This window comes from Betta splendens, chromosome 2 (genome assembly GCF_900634795.4).
Source record: "Betta splendens chromosome 2, fBetSpl5.4, whole genome shotgun sequence".
Taxonomy (NCBI): Eukaryota; Metazoa; Chordata; class Actinopteri; order Anabantiformes; family Osphronemidae; genus Betta; species Betta splendens.
This window is the reverse complement of record NC_040882.2, coordinates 28789594-28808892: the sequence shown is the minus strand read 5'-3', so window position 1 is coordinate 28808892 and position 19299 is coordinate 28789594. Positions and strand designations below refer to the sequence as shown.

The 19299-nt window shown below is 41.3% G+C and overlaps 1 protein-coding gene across 3 annotated transcripts; it reads right to left on the bottom strand.

Annotated features, from left to right (window-relative positions):
- Window position 1: 1 nt before the first annotated feature.
- LOC114866785 (eukaryotic translation initiation factor 4E type 2-like) lies at window positions 2–19121 on the bottom strand. Of its 3 annotated transcripts, none has more exons than XM_029168970.3 (7): window positions 18948–19121; window positions 15065–15119; window positions 8629–8763; window positions 8212–8316; window positions 6468–6620; window positions 933–1069; window positions 2–234 (listed from the first exon to the last, which is right to left on the bottom strand). In XM_029168970.3, the coding sequence occupies exons 1-7, from the start codon at window positions 18962–18964 to the stop codon at window positions 195–197; spliced, it is 642 nt and encodes a 213-aa protein (XP_029024803.1). In that variant the 5' UTR covers window positions 18965–19121; the 3' UTR covers window positions 2–194. The 3 variants fall into 3 exon arrangements, with proteins under 3 accessions (XP_029024803.1, XP_029024794.1, XP_055359316.1); XM_029168961.3 differs by having other exon boundaries at window positions 15032–15119; window positions 18948–19120; XM_055503341.1 differs by lacking the exons at window positions 15065–15119; window positions 18948–19121 and adding an exon at window positions 8933–14107.
- Window positions 19122–19299: the final 178 nt, after the last annotated feature.

Genomic DNA, 19299 nt, shown 5'->3' with positions numbered 1-19299 from the left:
GTTCATGTCATCACATTTAGTTTATTTTAACAGAAGCAGAAATACAAAAAAAATTAATTACATAACATGAGGCTTAACACAGGCTGCTCTTGTCTAAAAATAGTTCTTATTCATCACTGACCAATAATATAAAAACCATTCACACTTGTGCCAATGACAGAACACAGCTGGGTTGGGTGAAGGGGAGTCAGCTGTCAGAGGGAAATCTTCGTGTTTCTGAAGCTCGAGTTGTCTCTGAAACAGACAGAGAGAATCAGGTTCTGGCCCTGAAGGAAAACTCAGCTCCTCCGGTGACTTAGAAGCTGGTTCAACACTAGAGGAGCTGGGCCGTAATAGACTGATGTGGTTCTGAGCTCAACACAAACATTATGTTTTCCTCGATCTTCTTCAATCCAGAGATTACTTTAAATGAATCTTAAACTAAGAGCACATTAGCCTGTGGAAATCCTAACGTGTGATTCTCAAGTTACTAATTAACTAACCCAAAGTCCAGCTCATCAAATGTTTTTTGGCCCCATAGACCAAAACAGGGCCAGGTTAAAAGATTGAATTGCCGACAGACAGCCCACAATTAACCGTTTAAATGCAGAAACCTTCAGTTTGAGGAACAGACTGAATCTTCATTCAACTTTCATCTGCTTGTATGAGGTCTGGCGTGGAGTGAAGTGTTTAATCTAAACCCAGACTTAATCTCCGTGGTAACTAGACTGTGATTAATTAGTTCTGTCTTTGTCCAAGTTTAATAATCCTTGTGTGAACACCATTAAGGAAAAGGTCAACAACAACAACAACAATAATAACACTAATAATAATAATAACACCAATATTATTAATAATAATAATAATAATAATAATAATAATAATAATAATAATAATAATAATAATAATAATAATAATAATAATAATAATAATAATAATAATAATTAAATCACCTGAGGCTGTCGTTGTGGGTCTTGTACTCCATTATTGTGTTGGCTGGAAGGTTCAGGACTCGTCTTAAAGTGTCTCTGATTCTGGATGTTGTTATTTGGTCACTAGACGTTCTGTTCCAGATGGACAGAATGTCCTCCTGCGGACATGGGTAGAAACAGACGATGCAAGTTTAAAAATATATAATTAACAGACTGTAACGGTACAGCTGTTAAATAGAATCTGTCTGTACCTAAAGATGATGTTTTAACATTTATATATGCATAGCTTAAAAATTTACCTGCTGCCATTTTTAAAGTTTCCATTTTAACGGGCGACCTTTAAATGGCAGCGCTGCCTCATTGGTGAGAACAAGGTGTTGAAACAAAAGTGCTTTAAAAGGGTCCAGAGGTAGTTACACACAAGGACATTACTTAACATCTCCTCCACCTTCACGATGTTTAACCTGCCTCATTAAAGTTTGAGTCAGACTACATGCTAATGTCAGTATGATGACTCCATCGCAGCTATTCAGTATATTTTCATTTGAAGTGGAAGGACGAGCTCCTGTCTGTCACCTGAGCGTCAACTGAACTCAGCAAATTATGAATCTAAACCATCTGTAATATGAAGCCAGCAACACATCACCACTGAGTTTATCCCTGCAGATATTAGTTCAAAAATGTTTATAAACCAGTGGTATGACTTAAGATATGACTTTTTTACTTGGTTTAAATAAGTTTAAGTTGCCCATACAGTCCCTGACGTGGCTCTGGCCAAACCACTCACCACATCACAGAGCTGTTAGCAGAGTATCCCAGTATCAGTCCTTTCCACAGGATCCAAACATCATACAGTCGTAGCACTTAAAAGTGTCAGCCTTTACGGCAATCTGTTTGCATTTTCAGCGCAGTATCACCGGGTTTTTAGCACGTTGAAGCTGTGTTACGTCTATTTGGCCTATAGGTGGCGATCAACCCCCACACTGGCCTTTATGACGCTGTCCTATACTTGTTATATAGGCCCATCTAGAGCCCCGGATCAACGCCTCCGTGGTGTAATGGTTTGTTTATTGTTTAACAGCCTTGATGTGTCAATTTTCTACCCCAGGTTCGAATCCCGGTGGAGGCAGAAGTTGTAATTACTGAACATTTTATATTTTGGCATACAAGAAAATAACAAATGATTAATAGGGCTGGCTGCCTGTATTATTTAGCAGAGCTACAGCCATGTTACCAAGAAGTTCACCAGCCGGTTTCAGCAGTGAGTCATAGACGGACGTTGTTCTGCCCGCTTTCATGTAGACACGGAACTCTTCACAGTTTTTTCAAACATAGATTTTGTTAATTTCGTTATTCATATACAACAACATGCAAATGCTAAAAATTACTGAAAAGATGACAGTACACCCATCTAGTTTGGGTGAACAGAAAACGCTTGAAAGTGTTTCCGTTTTATATTCCGTTTATTTCGTTATTACTCCTTTCACCTGTACCACATAAAGTCATTGCAGAGCTACAGCCGTGTTCCTACAAAGTTAACCAGCTGTTTATTTCGTTATTACTCCTTTCACCTGTACCACATAAAGTCATTGCAGAGCTACAGCTGTGTTCCTACAAAGTTAACCAGCTGTTTCTTTCGTAATTTCCTCTTTCATGTCCGTCTGGTGAATGAAAGTGGGCGTGGCCATCCACGTCCCGGGGAAGGGGAAACACGCATCAACACGCGGGACAAAGATCTGCGTTTCTCTGCTGCTACAGCCTGCGTTGGGTTGTTAGTCTCCCTTTCACCTGTACCATATGAAATGTGTTCCTACGAAGATGATCAGCCGCTTTCAGAATCAGAATCGTTTTTATTCCCCAGGTTTATTTTTATTTACAAAAAAAATCCCATACGGTTTGCACTGTAACGTCACCAAAAATTACGAAAAAACGACAGTACAGTTTTAATAAATGTGCAATAAAAATATCAACAGAAAACGCTTGAAAGCGTTTCCTTTTTATATTCCGTTTATTTCGTTATTTTCCCTTTCAACTGTACCACATAAAGTCATTGCAGAGCTACAGCCATGTTCCCAAGAGGTTCACCAGCCGCTTTCAGCGTGACACACGCATGGACGTTGTTCTGCCCCGCTTTCATGTAGACACAAAACTCATCAAAGTAAAAGAGAGCTCAGTGCAGCATTTGCAATTACAACAGGCTGAAAGAGGAGGTTGTAGCAGAAGAACACAGGTCTTTGTCCTGTATGTTGATGCGCCCAGCCCCCACAGTCAGCACTTACCTTTGCTACGGGACGTGGATGGCCCCGCCCACTTTTATTTATCAGACAGATATGAAAGTGGGAATAACGAAATAAACGGAATGTAAAGTAAAACGCTTTGACAGGTTTTGTCTACATCAAAGCGGGCAAATCACATGTGAACGTTTTAATTTTTTTTTTGTAAATAAAAATAATATTTTCCCTGTTCAAACCTGGGGAATAAAAACGATTCTGATTGTGAAAGCGGCTGATCAAAGGAACATATTTCATATGGTACAGGTGAAAGGGAGACTAAAAACCCAACGCAGCCGAGGCTGCAGCAGGCAGAGAAACGCAGATCTTTGTCCTGCGTGTTGATGCGTGTTTCCCCTTCCCCCAGTGTTCCCGCTCTGGGACGTGGATGGCCACGCCCACTTTCATTCACCAGACGGACATGAAAGAGGGAATAACGAAATAAACAACTGGTTCACTTTGTAGGAACATGGCTGTAGCTCTGCAATGACTTTATGTGGTACAGGTGAAAGGAGTAATAACGAAATAAACGGAATATAAAACGGAAACGCTTTTCAAGCGTTTTCTGTTTATATTTTTTATTGCACATTTGTTAAAACTTGATGGGTGTCTCTCTTTTGAGTTTTGTCTTCGGCTAAATAAGTGTAAAACAGTCCTTATTACTCATGCAGAATCAGTATATGCAGAACAAACAACTTGCTGCATTAATGAGTCGGAGATCTACTGAGTCCTGGCGTTCTGGCATACCACAGAGAGTTTATTACAATTTATTTATTTTTATTATATAATAACCTCTACACATTAGCAGTGGTAGTCTGCCAGACTTGTGTGAAATGCCATAAGAAGAGCGTTTTAAAAAAATCAAGTGAAAGGTTTTGGCGTCTCACAGCTACGTAGGTGCAGCTGATCACGCGCCCAATCTCCCATGGAGCTTTTCTTTGTCTCGGAGCTAAAGTATTTTACACCTATTGACCGAGTGGAGACAATATGTTAATGTCTCTGTGCCAATACGTAGTAGGGGATGGGGTTTGAAGTTTGCTTTTGGAACTGAATCAGCATCAGACGCTGTAACTCGCGCGAAGCGAGTTCCAAATCCACTGTGTTGCCTGTGTAATAAAACAATGTTTTTCTGCAGATATTGTGGTAAATGTCATTACGGTAAAGTATAATAATGCAGCTTCCAACTGTTTAACTTGACCACCTTAAAAGTGGTCAAAGTGGTTTATGCTGCAGAGCAGGAGTTATTTTCGTTTTCATTCAGTGAAAAACGTTTATCGTGCGTAATAAGCACATGTAAAACAAACAAGCTGCTGCATTAATGCGTTGTTTAACTGTTGAGTCCTGACGTTCTGACGCGCCACAGAGAAAGATTCAATACAATGTATTTATTTATATTAAATAAAATCCTCTTACAGATTTTATGTGAACGTCCATAGGAACTGCGTTTAAAGCAGTGAAGTGAAAGGTTTTTAATGTCAGGAGTATAAGAAAAAGACCATTGGTTTTAGTCGCAAGATGTTGTTTAATTAGTAGGGGATCAGATCAGGGGACTCTGCCGGTGTGCGCACCCAGCTGATTCATTCCGCCTCCAGACAGGCTCTTGCAGCGACATGTTTGGGGTCATTGTCCAGGAAAAACCGATGCCGTGTTTCAAAATACTTTCTAATATATGGCCCCACTGTGCGTCCCACTGTCCTAGTCCCTAGAAATCCTTCCCCAAACGTGGAGTTTGAGGGGATGCTTAGGTCGCGGTTTGGAAACCAAGTGTCCTTTCTTTGCAAAGCTCATTCTGGCAAAATGCTCCAATGCCACAGTCGATTCGTTTTTCCCCGAAACGAGAAAACAGGAAACGACTTTAAATCCATTAATGTGTCTGGTTTTGAAAACACCGTTTTCAGCTCGTTTATTTGTTTTTAACACGCTGCTTTGAATAAATGCCGTTTGTCCTTTTTAAACGAGATGCTGGGGCTTTCTCGTTACAATACGAAGTTACTGGACTTACTGGGAGCCTGTTCAGACACATTAACAGGTCCTCCGGGTTTAAAACGTTCTAAAACGACTTGTTTTCTCGTCTTCCCAGCTTTTATTCTGGAGGGGAAAATCAAACCGTTAAAACGTACACGGACCGACACTTAAACACGAGGACATACTGTATAAAGACAGCAGCGACATCAGCAACTGACAACAAACACTAGCGCGTATTGACAACTTGATCTAAGTCATCTGCCTATAAATAAGCGGCTCCTCAGCACCATCATTGGAACGTCACATCACTGTCTGCTTCAGACGGTGACGCCACTTCCCCGATTCTCTTGTTGCCTGCATTTGACAAGCATACATTTCCGGTTAAGCTCTACCTGGACACATCATCTGTCATTCGGGCTCTTACGTTTCATTCAGAATCAGAGCAAACTATGGGTCATTATAGAATTACTTTTTCGTTCTCTGCTTTTTTCTCAAAACGAAAAATCAGCTTTAAATCCAACTCCGTGCGTTGTGTCGAAAAAAACACTTGAATTCCGTTAATTAATATTACGAGCTGAAACGAAAACCAAGTTTGTTTTGTATTTTTTTTCCTCATGATCAACAAACCAGAAGACGAGTATAAATATACATATAAAATACATTTATAACACAGATTGATGAATAAATATAGATTCCTATTTTATGTTATTATACTTATATTATTCTATTGGATTGGCTGGAGGAGGGACTGTTTCTCTCGGCTGGCCTGGAAACTGTAAAAACATCAGCAGCTTCGGCAATTGACAACAAACACTAGCGAGCAAAGACGCATAATAATCTATAATATTTAAAAATGAACTACTCTACATTTAATGATACAATACCATGACATCGTTTTTTGTGCTTAATGTGCAGACACAGATAGAAATGAACAGTCGGACCTCACATCTTTGCGCCACCTGGTGGTTAACACGAGACTAGCACCCTGATTTTTTTCAGGTGGCTGCAGGATTAAAAATCCTTAGTCAGGGACGCTGGCGACGCGCACGTACTGCGGTAAAAAAGGTGGTCACTTTGAAGTGCTACGACTGTAACCAAAAGCAGTTGTCCACAGACAGATGGGGATCATATTATTAAATCTGTTAATTAATACAGTATTAATACTAGTTATTATTACACAATTTACAGACACATTCTGGGACCTGTTTAATACAGCCAACATGGGACAGAGGGTGGGAACTTTAAACTTTAAACTGTATACATTAGGTAACTGAGTTTGGCAGCCAGTAAGTACTATTAGTAGCAGTAGTGGTACCAGTACCTGGAAGCGTATGGACACCACAGCCCCACAGATCTCCTCTCCCACCATGAACTGCTCTCCCACCATCGCCAGGATGATGTTCTCCCAGAACCGATTGGCCAAACCCTTGCGAAGACGAATGATCCACTTCCCCCCGCTGCGGTTGGATTCGTCCTATAGGGAGAGAGACAACTGAGAACCACAAGCAGCAACTTAGTGCTAAACATGAGAAAAGCATGCTAGTGCCATCAATAATCAAGTTTTAATATTTTCTGCCTAAAATTGTTTCTCGTTTAAACGTTTGATGATTTCTGATATGCCGCAAATGATCTGCATGGTTGTTTTGCCAAGTTTTTATGCCGGATGCCCTTTCTGAGACAACCCCTGTATTTTGTCCGGGCTCAGGATTCGCAAAGAAGTCACTGGCTCGGAACTCCAGTGGCTAGATTGGAACCTGCATCAGGGGAGCAACGCACTAACCATTGCACCAAACAGCCGGGATTTTCAGGTCTGTACTATGAATGAAAACTTGAACTGAGTTTTGTTGTAGCAATTAATGTAAAAGTATCTTATTTTCTTGCTGATAATATATTATATATAAATATTATATATATAATATTTTATTATTATTTATTTGTGGGCTGGTGTGAAAATAACCACCTGATCCTAAACACTGGCCAAACAAAGAAGGTAGTTCTTGACTTCAGGAGGTCCCCTCCACCACACACCTCCTCAGTAGTCCTGTATGGAGTTGTGTGCTGGGCGGGGGGGCAGTACAGGCAGAGACAGGAAGAGACTCAACAAGCTGGTTTATGGAGGAGGTGGCAGACAGAAGGATGCTGGTAAACTAACATCCATCACTGAGAACCCCTCATCTCCCTGCACCACACTGTAGAGGTTCTGAGCAGCTCCTTCAGCACCAGACTTTTAGAACCATAGTGCAGGAAGGAGCGTTGCCGCATTCCTCCCCACAGACATCACACTGTACAACACAGCACTACAGTGATATACAACTGTCATAATCCATTGTTCTGTAGTGTCTCAGGTCTCCATCATTCATCTGTCATTATGTAGGGCATGCAGAGCTGGCGCTATATACGGTAAATAAAGCTTTGATTGTTTGATTAATTGAAGATCATGCCCTGCTTCAATCTGTCTGAAGGGATGTCAGATTTGCAAACCTGGAAGGATTCATGGACAGCAGGAGCTACTATTACTACACGTACTACACGTAGCTCCAGCTGTGCTGCATTTGCACTGAGGTATATCAGTCAGACACTGACCAACACACATGTACAAAGTCCTGGTGAGTCAGTACAACCTGATTAATGTCAACAGAAACTAGTTTATAACTAAACTAGTTATAAAACTCTCTGGGTAGATAAACAGGACCACATGTGATAGACCTTAGCTCCATGTCGGCCACATAAGCTGAACAACCCCCTTCGGGTCACGTCCTGTGTTCTTTTAGAATCCCACTCGCTCAATGTCTCCATGCTACCTGATGTAATCAATTGTAAGGAATGTACTCAAAACAAAAGGAGGACCTGTTAAGGATCACCTTCATTACAAGCATGACTCCACTATTTTACTCTATACAGCTTTACATATTCAGTGACCTCAAGGGCCAAAAGGCACTTTTAAATTAAATGTGTAATTATAGTTGTTATTTCTTCAACATGTTAGTAACGATTCAAATGTATCTCTATATTCTACTGTAAACTAAATATTTCCTTATAATGGTCAAGAAACACGCTGCGGTTACCTCCCACATGGGTTTGATTCCCTCCTTGAACAGGTGGAAGTCGCTGTGTCCACTCAGGTCTCCAGGACGAACCAAGTGACTGTACAGCTTCCAGAACTGCTCCACCTAGACAGAAACAGGAAGTGTCCAGATATTCTCCACATGTGTTCACCTGCTCATCAAAGGTCATGATCATACGTTTACATTGTCCTTCTCCTTGATTTGGATGCCACTTATACACATGGGTTAATAAGTCTGGGGAACGCTGACACGAGCCCGCAAACATGTTCTACATTATTGTTGCACATTACTTTCTCCATGTGGGTAAAAGTGTGAAAACATGTAAAAACTGTTCAATGTAATCTGAACTCTCAGGACTCTGAAGGAGGGAGTGATTGCTGATTTCTGACAGTAACAACAGGCGTGTGTGTGGGTTACCGATGCAACAGTGCCAATCTGCCTGATGTTCTGTTCATAGCTCTGAGAACTTGCAGGACGACTCGGCGTTCTCCTGCTGTACCAGAACGTGTAGTTGTACTGTAGAGGATGTTCTCCAGCAGCTGGACACACTGTCTGAATACACAAGTGTGAAAGAATGAGAAAAGTCATAATTTCACTCTCTCCAATCATGTGTTTCCCTGTGAAAGGGAACAAGACATGAAATGCATATTACATTAAACCCCTAAAAGAAACAAAAGAGAAATTAGAGTAACGGAAAAAAACAAAACAAAAACACACACACCATGTCAAGAGCAAATGCTCCCATTGTTTCTGCTCTCTATCCTAATGCAGAACTGAGCGCGATGAGGGTAAATCCAGATATGGACTCCTTTCCCACCGTCAGCCGAAGTACCGAAGGAGAAGAAGCCTGGCCAACAACCAGAAGCCGGGGTGGAAGCTCTGATACCACAGCAGCCAGAGGACACAGACCACAGCATGGTGGCCTCACCGACTCCCACAATGTCTGCAGCCATCACGTTCTGGGCTCATCAGACTCACCAGCTACTACAAGCCCTACAAAAGCATGAAAGGGCTGTGTCTGAAGCTTCAGAGGCCGTGAAAGTGTCATACAAGCGTGTGTGTCCGACACAGACACCTGCTTATGACAATCAGCAAAGGAAAACAAGGACAGAGAAACAGCAGAGTGAGCTCCATCTGAGAAGACGTGCTCTGACACAGACACTGGTTGAAACAACAGGAGAGGCTTCAGACGTGATTGGCCCAATAGAGCTGCATCCGAGGATCCAGGAAAGGTCTGTCATCGAGGAACAACTGTCCCATCTACATCAGGCTTCACCCACTGGCGCTCACATCAGACTGATGGTTGGGGAAGGAGGAAGGTGACGGTTCCTTTTCATGTGACATACAGTAGAAGACGGTACAGCGAACACACACACACACACATCCATACACGCAATGAAGAAACACGCTTACAGCTGATACACACTTAATTGATCCAAATCTTTGCTCAATTGATCCAAATTCATGCTTATCTGCTTGCAATGAAGAATCGCTTTTTGCTCAAAAAAGTTTTAAAATGATAAACAGCTAAATGACAACTGCTGCATGACTTTACAGTCTGATGGGTTTAAACTATTTCAATTTGCAACAAATTCAGTAATAAAATCCTTCATGTTTCTAAAAAGATTTGTGCTAACTATAGGTTTGTCTTGCCAGACTACAGAAAAACAAAACCAGACTATAGGAAGACTGAAACCAACTGAAACAAAATATTAAAGGGAAGATGACTATTAGAGAGAAGTAAAAATAATTACTGTACGTACCAGACTATTAAAGAAAAACTTACTCTTTCACTGTCTTGTGCAACATCTGACAGCAAGACACCTTAACATTCATTTTTGCTTTCAAACTTATGCCCAGTTAAATTCTTAGGAAGAGATTTGTAGACTCATTTGTAGTTTAGTTATTTGATTGATTTCCACTCCAGACGGAGTGCAGGTTACGTCTACAGACATTCTAAATAATCCCTCTTTTGTTGGTGTTAACTTCAGCTCAGCTGTACTCTTATCATTGGCTGCTGAGGGGGGGCTGTAACTGAAGCAGGCTGCATCACAGCTTGTTTCCCATGTGATACGACCTCCAGAGACGCATCTGACCTGTCCTGTACAGCACATGTGTCTTCTGGTCCTGATGATAAATTTGAAGAGTTATGATTTCTCACTCACTCACTCACTCACTCACACACACACACACACACACACACACACACACACACACACACACACACACACACACACACACACACACACACACACACACACACACACACACACACACACACACACACACACACACACACACACACACACACACACACACACACACAAACTGACCTAAACTTCCCTCTTTTGGGATGAACACAAGTCTGCACTTGCGATTTCTTTTACTAACGAACAAAAAGATTTTAGATTTTTATTCTACAGTTCCACACGTCCCTCTGTGAAACATGATGGAGACAGATGACAGGACGTGGGTCGTTTCGTGAACAGATATCAAAGGGGTGGAGACTGGTGAACGACTTCTGACCCCATGCGACGTATTTTTACGACTTTTAGTTATGAATGTGTTAGCCTAAGGTACATCCCTGCTTCTTATTTATTTTGCTCCGATTGTTTACTTAACAGATTTGCTTGGTTTCAGCAGCTGGTTGCACCCCTTACCCCCCCGCAAGAATCACTTAGTGTAAGAGACATACGCACCTTAAAAGAAAAACTTAGAGAAAAAAGATCAGATTCGAAAAAAAAACCTAAACCCCTAAAAGAAACAAAAGAGAGATGAAAGTAACGGAAAGAAAGGAGATAATAACTCTGGTGAAGAATTGTTTGTGCTCTGCCACACCACAGACCGTGAAACTGTCATACACGCGTGTGTGTCTGACACAGACACCTGCTTATGACAATCAGCAAAGGAAAACAAGGAAAGAGCAACAGCAGAGTGAGAAGACGTGCCACAGACACTGGTTGAAACAACAGGAGAGGCTTCAGACGTGATTGGCCCAATAGAGCTGCATGCAAGGACCCAGGAAAGGTCTGTCATTGCATTGGAAGAACTGTCCCTGCTATGTCAGGCTTCACCCACTGGCGCTCACATCAGACTGGTGTGGAAGGAGGAAGGTGACGGTTCCTTTTCACGTGACGTAGAAGACGGTATCTCTCTCTCACACACACACACACACACACACACACACACACACACACACACACACACACACACACACACACACACACACACACACCTAAACTTCCCTCTTTTGGGATGAACACAAGTCTGCACTTGCGATTTCTTTTACTAACGAACAGAAAGATTTTAGATTTTTATTCTACAGTTCCACACGTCCCTCTGTGAAACATGATGGAGACATGACAGGACGTGGGTCGTTTCGTGAACAGATATCAAAAGGGGTGGAGACTGGTGAACGACTTCTGACCCCATGCGACGTATTGTAAAACTTTTTACTCTGCCTGTCATGCTCAACAAACAGTGAACTTGGTGCCTTCGCATTCTAATGACATATATTACATGCTTTTGTTTTTATTTTTATTTTTCAGAGGACGCTCTGACCCAACACTCAGCCTTACAGGAAGCCCCTGCTTCCCTGTGACTCACACACAGACCTGATGTAGGTTTGATCAGAGGATGTGGACCAGTGGTCATCACACCTAAATCTGACCACAGACCATGTAAACAACAACACCCTCTTAAAGGAGCCATCGATGGTGTTACTGCAGACACCACTAAGCTACTGAAACATTGAATGCTACAGGCCACATAGAGTCTTTGTCATTGCGTGTCTAAGGTTATTTTTCTGGGTCACTGTAATTACAGCTGATGGCAAATCCATCTCACCCAACAGAGTTGAAGCAATTCGAAACCTGCTTAAACCGTGCACGTATAAACAGCTGATGTCTTTTCTAGGTTTTTGTTCTTATTGTAGGATCTTCGTTCGTAACTTTACTGTCTTTGAGGCCCCACTCAGGGTTCTGGTGCAGACGTCTTCATCGTCCACTTCTTGTCTCACGTGGACGTCTGAGGCTGAACAACGTTCACTGACCTCAAGCTTGCTCTTCAGTCGGCTCCTACTTTGGGTCTTCCTGATCTGACCCCACGCGACCTTTCACTCAAACAGTGAATGAAAAATCAGGTTGTACGACTTCTGTTCTTTTGTCCTGTAGCAGTGGCTGCGGCAGAGAGAGCCGTTCTGGCATCACGTGACATTGTTGGATACTCTGACGTCACCTTGTTGGTTCCTCATACTGTCTTTGATCCTTTTGGAAAAGAAATCATCCTATCTTTCTACAGCCCAATGGCTTAGATACAACACCACCTTGCTCAACATGCTGAACATTACTATCAAGATGCCATCTTGAAGTCTGGCGTTTTGCTAAGACACTACTCTGCTCAGCCTGCAGAGTTGACTGCGTTGACTGAAGCTAGTAAACTAGCAGAAGGAGAGTCTGTTACCATCTACACAGACTCCACAGATGCTTTTCACACTTAGGTGCTCTGTGGAAGCATAGGAAGTTTTGAAGTTTCATTACAAAACTATCTTACATAATGATAAGTTTGCTGCTTTGCTGGACGTAGTTCTGCTCTCACACCATCAGTGACAACTTTGTTTCTGCCGACATGCAGCTGCAGACGCTGCTGCGAAGGTCGCTGCCCGACAACCCCTCCCTCTCCTGATCCTTGTTTCCTCTCCAACTCTCTCTACCCTTTCCTTCCTCTCTCCCTGTGCTTTAAACATTTTCTACCTCACAGGAACGCAGACTCTGGCAGACGAATGGTTCCACCTGTAGCCATGGAGTCTGGTTTGGGCCTGATGGCAGCCGTGCCGCCCAAACACTTTTTCCCCACAATTCAGATTTCCCAAAAGGTGAAAAGAGACATGACCACCGCACACCATCCAACCAGTGGCCTGGGCGATCGTTAAGGAGTTCAGGAGGAAGCACTGTAACTCTAAATGGTGGTGAGGCCCCTTCCAGGTCCTTCTGACGACCCACACGGCTGTGAAGGTCACCGAGAGAGCGACTTGGATCTACTCCATCTACTGCAGGAAGGTCCCGGACCCAACAGACAACCATCCATCTACATCCCACAGAGAAAACCACCACTAACGAAAAGAACTGAGAAGGACGACCCTCGCTGTGCTCACACACGCACTGAGGCGAGGCTGCATTGACCGTTCAGCTAAAGGTGTGAGCCAAGCGCCACCTGAAGCTGCGCCGGTGAATCACACTATCAGACCATACATCTACACACACGCTCCTGAGAAAACACACACACGAGCAGCCTTGAGTTGCCGACGCTGGACGACGTGTAGACTCTTCACATCACGGGAGTGACAGTGACTCAGACGACATTGGGAGGGAAACCTGGCAATGATAACAAATACCAAGTGTCTCCATGATCAGCTGATCACAACACGAAGAACTCCAACGAACTGTGTCAACACACAGGTTGGAAACAATCTAACGCTACTGTTTAACAGGACGAAGCAGATGGTTACGAGACATCCATTGTAACCTTGTTGTGTTAGACTTTATTTTATGTTACTTTGATTATTACCTTAATCATATGATGTGTCCATGTAACTTTACACACTATTTTTGAATGAGAAGGTTAACAACAACACTGAGTTTAAATATCCTGAAGTTGCCTTGGTGTTTGAATTGCTCACAATCACTTTATTCACTGCTACAATTAGTTTTTATCCTTCATCTACAGATGATAGAGGTTATAAGACAACACAAGCAACAATACGCATCATCATTCTGGTTAATCCCTGATTCTCCTATTCACTCTAGACCCAAATGTACAATAAAAATCCGAAAGCATGAAAACTAGCTCGAATTATATGCAAGAGAACCCCACCGGAAACTTAGAGCTAACATACATTAATTGTTCTTTATTACAATCAATGGTGTGTTTCATTAATGTTACCCATGAAGGCCACAGCAAAAACAGCCTCCAAACCTTTTTTTTCCTAAGTTACTCGCATTTTACACTCACTGTTTCATTTGTGAGAGGCGTTATTACTACAAAATGCAACGTTTGACAATTTTTATTATTTTAGTGTTTGATAAGTGTAATCAAAAGGGGGGAATGTAATGGAATATTTTGCCTTTGTGCTATTTCTTATTCAACACAGTCATTATGTGCTACACTGAACATTCTTACACAAACAACTAATCTCTTGTGGCCTGTCGTAAATTAAGTTTAAACATCTGATTTTCCATTTGACTGACTAATAGTTTATGATATGTTTGTCTTTTACACCCGGACTCTGGCTCCATCCTATCTGACTCCCCACCAGACCCAAGGCTGTAAAACCGAATGCATCTTGTCTTGGAAGCTTGGTGTTCCTTCCTTTGGATAACAAGACACGATGATGCAGAAGTGAGAATGTAAACATTCTCACTCACGGCGAGATAAGGTGGCACAAATAATTCTATTGGTGCAGGGAGACATTCCACCAGAGCCAGAGAAAGGGGTTAAAAGGCACTTGAGGATCGTGGGCTCTTTGCATCACACCTTCGTGGTGTATGCACTGATCTCCCAGCTGGTTTTTGGTTTGTTGATGTGCATGATCAACATCCATGCTTTTGATTTGCTTTCCCCCATTATTTTTATTTTTATAATAAATCACACAAAAGACGAACTCTCTCATCTGCCTCTTTATGGGAAATTTCCACCGCAGTCACCCTCTAACTGCAAGGTTGGCGATTCGAGCTCTAAAGGCTCTGATTGACTTGCCAAAGGTTTACTGCCTTCTGACACAAAGATACTATCCTGTACAAATAGGTAGAGAAGTGAGGCTTACCTTGCATTGAATGTTGTTATTGTTGCTACTCACTTCACTATCGTCATGTTGACAGCCTGTTTTCTCCAAATGGTCTTCATCTTTCACGCTGAAATCAACAGCACAGAATCCAGTATAAATGGGGTAAAGAGTGTTTCTACGTCCAGACTCCATTGTAACCCTGGGTATTTCTATAGCCATCATAATTGTGGGCATCTGGATTATTGGTGGTACGGAGGACACAATAAATGAACGTTGTCATTGGTTCACACACACATCTCCAATAATCTACTTTCTAAAGGTAATGTGTGACTATTAGCCGAGACATCTGGTTTACTGGATTAACATGCATGCCATTAATTTAAAGAACAGATAAATGTGGGTGCAACCACAGAGCATACAGGTGGTAATTTAATATTAATATGAGGATTAAAGCAGCAAACGGTTTCTGGGAAAGGCCAGATCGCTCACAACTCATGATGGCCACACCCCCACATCTGATGATATTTAGGTGGCAAAATCAGCATAAAAAAGTTAAATTCAATTTAAATTCAATTTTATTTATATAGCGCCAAATCACAACAATGTTATCTCAAGGCACTTTACAAAGTAAAGTTTAAGACCTCACATAACCAAACCCAACAAATCCCACATACAGCAAGCATTTAATTTGACAGCAACAGTGGAGAGGAAAAACTCCCTCTCTTTAAGATAAGAAGGAGCTTTATCATTGAGTACTTTGTATGTGAGTAGGAGAACTTTAAATTCTATCCTACATTTGCACTTCACAAATGTGAGTGGCAAACTTATTTTTCGCATAACTCAGACATTTCCACAAAGAGGGACGATTCTTCTATTTGTCCTGTCGCAGAAAAAAATCCAGCAACTTATCAGTGTGATTGTGGTGTAATGTCTTTAAGTAATGCCTTAACTTATTTGGATTTAAGCTGGCCGCTGCCAACAAGTTTAGACAGTAAACATAGCAGTCTTTCCTCATCTCTCACCGTAGTTACAGTAAAGCCATGTGCTACATACGCTTCGTCATATTTGCTCCTCTTAACTTTCAAGAGTATCTCGAAAGTTAAGAGGAGCAAACTGATACGTCAACAATCCTTGACTTTAAATAAAAAAGTCAGCCTGCGACCGTCACGGTCACAGTTCGACAGGGACAAGTTATGACCGAAAGATAAAGTCCTCGTGTAAGACGTTACTCATACAGTATGTATCAGTTTGCTGGTCACTCGAGAAGGGAAGTTCGGTCCTTTAACTGACTCGGATCTTTAGATCTCGATCAGTAAAGTGAACGAATCATTGAGTCAGCCGTTCATTTCTTTCATTTACAGCAGGAGGCGCTGTAGTCCTTTTGTGGGAGTTGTAAAATTCACCGCGATTCTCAAACACTATATACTGAAGACAACATGGTTTGCTTCAGCGGACAAATTATGATTTCAAAATGCCACAAGCAATTCAAATATGTGAAAACCTAGTAATTACGCACCACATTAACGTGGCTTTGGTCATGCATCTCCCTGCCATTGTTGTTTAACAGCGCAACAGTCATTTGGCAGCGGTCACATGATAAAAGAACAAATGAAGAATGATCCGTAGGAACGAATCAGGAACAAACTGAGAGCTTGCTGCTCACTTCAGAGCCTGCACAGCTCGGCTGTCAAGTGACAAGTGAACGAACGAACGGTCCATATGAATGAGTCCCAAAAGAACTGTAGTACTTGGTGCTGGCCACAGAGCCTGAGCTGTGAACGATGAACAATGAACTAAACCGTGCAGCCTGAGCTGCCTTTTACGTAAAGGCTGGTAGTGAACAAATGAAAGTAAAACTTATTTTGACAATTAGGGAGACTTTCAAAGCAAAATGCAACAACAAATTCCCTAAAATATTTACCTGGTGCATTGGTGCATTTATCTTGGCCAAAACGTGACATTATTATTATTATTATTATTATTATTATATTTCATGATTGTGGCAGAGTTTACAGGACCACAAAATCACCATGCTGATATAATGTTCAAAAGTACTGATTTACTGTACAAACACACTTTACATTATACTGTATACTCAATAAAATTACACACATGTACACTCACTGACAACTAAATAATTATGATTCCATGAATAAATAATGTATGTCAGCTGTCAGGTGACAAATAAATGTCAGAAATCAGACATTGTTCATTTCTTGTTTATCAGTCCACACAGCATCGTAGATGAGCTACAGCTCTGACGTGACAAAAGAACGAATCATTGAGTAAGAACGCTGGGTTGAGTCAGTCCTGAATGAATCATTTCTATTTCCCGTCCTGCTGACTGATCCTAAGCAGCTGCTGGCATGTGGCGAGAGAAGTTACTGCATGGAACTGAACGAGTTGTTCACTTAGAGGACTCGTTCCTCCCGAGTCATATAAAAGATTAGTTCATATTGAACGAATCATTCACAACGACACATCACTACTGGTCACATAAGCACTTTATTTTTCAGCACCACGAGTGATATTGCGTCTGATAGCTTTCCTTGTTCATAAGTACGTCAGCCTGCAACTCATCTGAATTCCGTTTTATGTTACGGGGTGTGAATTTGCAAACCGCTGGGTTGCATATACTGACTGACATTGTACCATTGGCCCAATACATTAGATTAACAGCACATCTATTATATCATTGGTGTGTTATGTTTATTACATGTCATTGTGTCATGTGTCATTTCAAAGAAGACCTGGGGGGCTTCCATGCAATATTTACAGCCTAGTTTGCTTTTTTGTCCATTATAAAGTGTCTTCACACTGTATGGCTCTGGTTCTGTAATGTGAAGTAGACGGTCTGGTCAAAATCAGATTGTTTACTATGCGTCTTTCCTGTATAACTCGTGCCCTCGTTGCTGCGCATTGACGTCTTTCTTTGCTACTAAATCGTTCGATGACATACAGAAATGCTCATGGACAAGAAAACCAATAGCAAGCACGCGCTGCTTATATGTAGAACTAGAGCAAACGTATGAATGAGAAGCTGCTGGCTGCTCCGCTTCCGCACAACGTTGAAGTGACCGTGACAATTTGTCACAATCACGACACAAAAGACGAGTTAAATGTGAGAGCTGACAACACAGTAACAACAGACACACGATAATAGCTGCTGGCGACAACGTAGCAACGTATGAAGACACTTTATAAAACAACTGGATTTATCGTAACATTGAGTTACAGTGGTCGGAAGTTAGCTGTTTTTGTTGGAGTGGTCGCTGGATCGAATGCCGTTAAAAATTGTTAAATTCACAAAGTGTTTGTGAAGGTTTTAATTTATTTATTAATAATTAATGAATATTAAACTCAGTTAAAGCTCCGAAGATAAAACTCAGAGTAGCAATTCAGGAGCGGACTCACTCAGTCCTCACTTTCTTTTAGCTACTTGTAATTGTAAAACGAGCAGCGTTCAAACTGAGTCAGGTTGTTTCTTTTAAAACTCTACTTAAATCGTGTACAGATCACAAAACTAGAAGCTAAAATGGGTAGCGTAATGTGTAATTTAATGTGTAATTTAAGTGTTGACTCGCTCAAGTAACACAAAATTTTATTAAATCTATATAAGAATATTATGAAAATATATTTGTTAGAGCTTTATGTAAACCAAATTTCAAACACCACCAAACTACACAAATTATTTAGGTGTTTCTACCAGAGCTCAGTGTGTTAGAATCATTACATTGCAAACCTTTATTAATTATAAGAAATCATGTTAATCCTTCTATATATTAAACTACAGCCTGTCTGTAATTAACCTTGTGTCGCCGTAAGACGTTTCGAATCTTCGTAATATTTTATTAAAAACACACTTTAATTTACACACAAATTTAAAGCTGAAGCTAAACGTTAGCCGGTAGTTATCAGAATTAATGGTGATCTGCGAGTAAAATATGACTCTTACCGATCCGTGTGGTTCATTTCTTCGTCGGTCACTGTTCCAATTGTTCTCACTTATACTACTCTATATTTCGAACAGAGATTGGTTTTTTATTGTAGTTGTGTGTGTTTTGTTTAAGTCATGCGCCGATAACAAGCTGGTAATACTGCGCATGTACAGGATGAATAGACGGAAAGAGAGTAAGGACAAACTAGATATGTCCAACTCGAGCGACGCAGTTCTTCTTCTTGTTTAATGGCATCTTGCGGTCTGTAAGTTGCACACTACCGCCACCAACTAGGCTTTTCTATGGCGTTACTACATATTATTTATGGAAGCCCGTGACATAGCGTATTTTCTAAAAAATAATGACTTA

Coding starts and splice junctions, on each gene's coding strand:
- LOC114866785 (XM_029168961.3), bottom strand. Junction 8,764..15,031: donor ATAACAACATTCAATGCAAG/GTAAGCCTCACT, acceptor TTGTGTATTCAG/ACAGTGTGTCCAGCTGCTGG. Junction 1,070..6,467: donor TGGTGTCCATACGCTTCCAG/GTACTGGTACCA, acceptor CCATGTCCGCAG/GAGGACATTCTGTCCATCTG.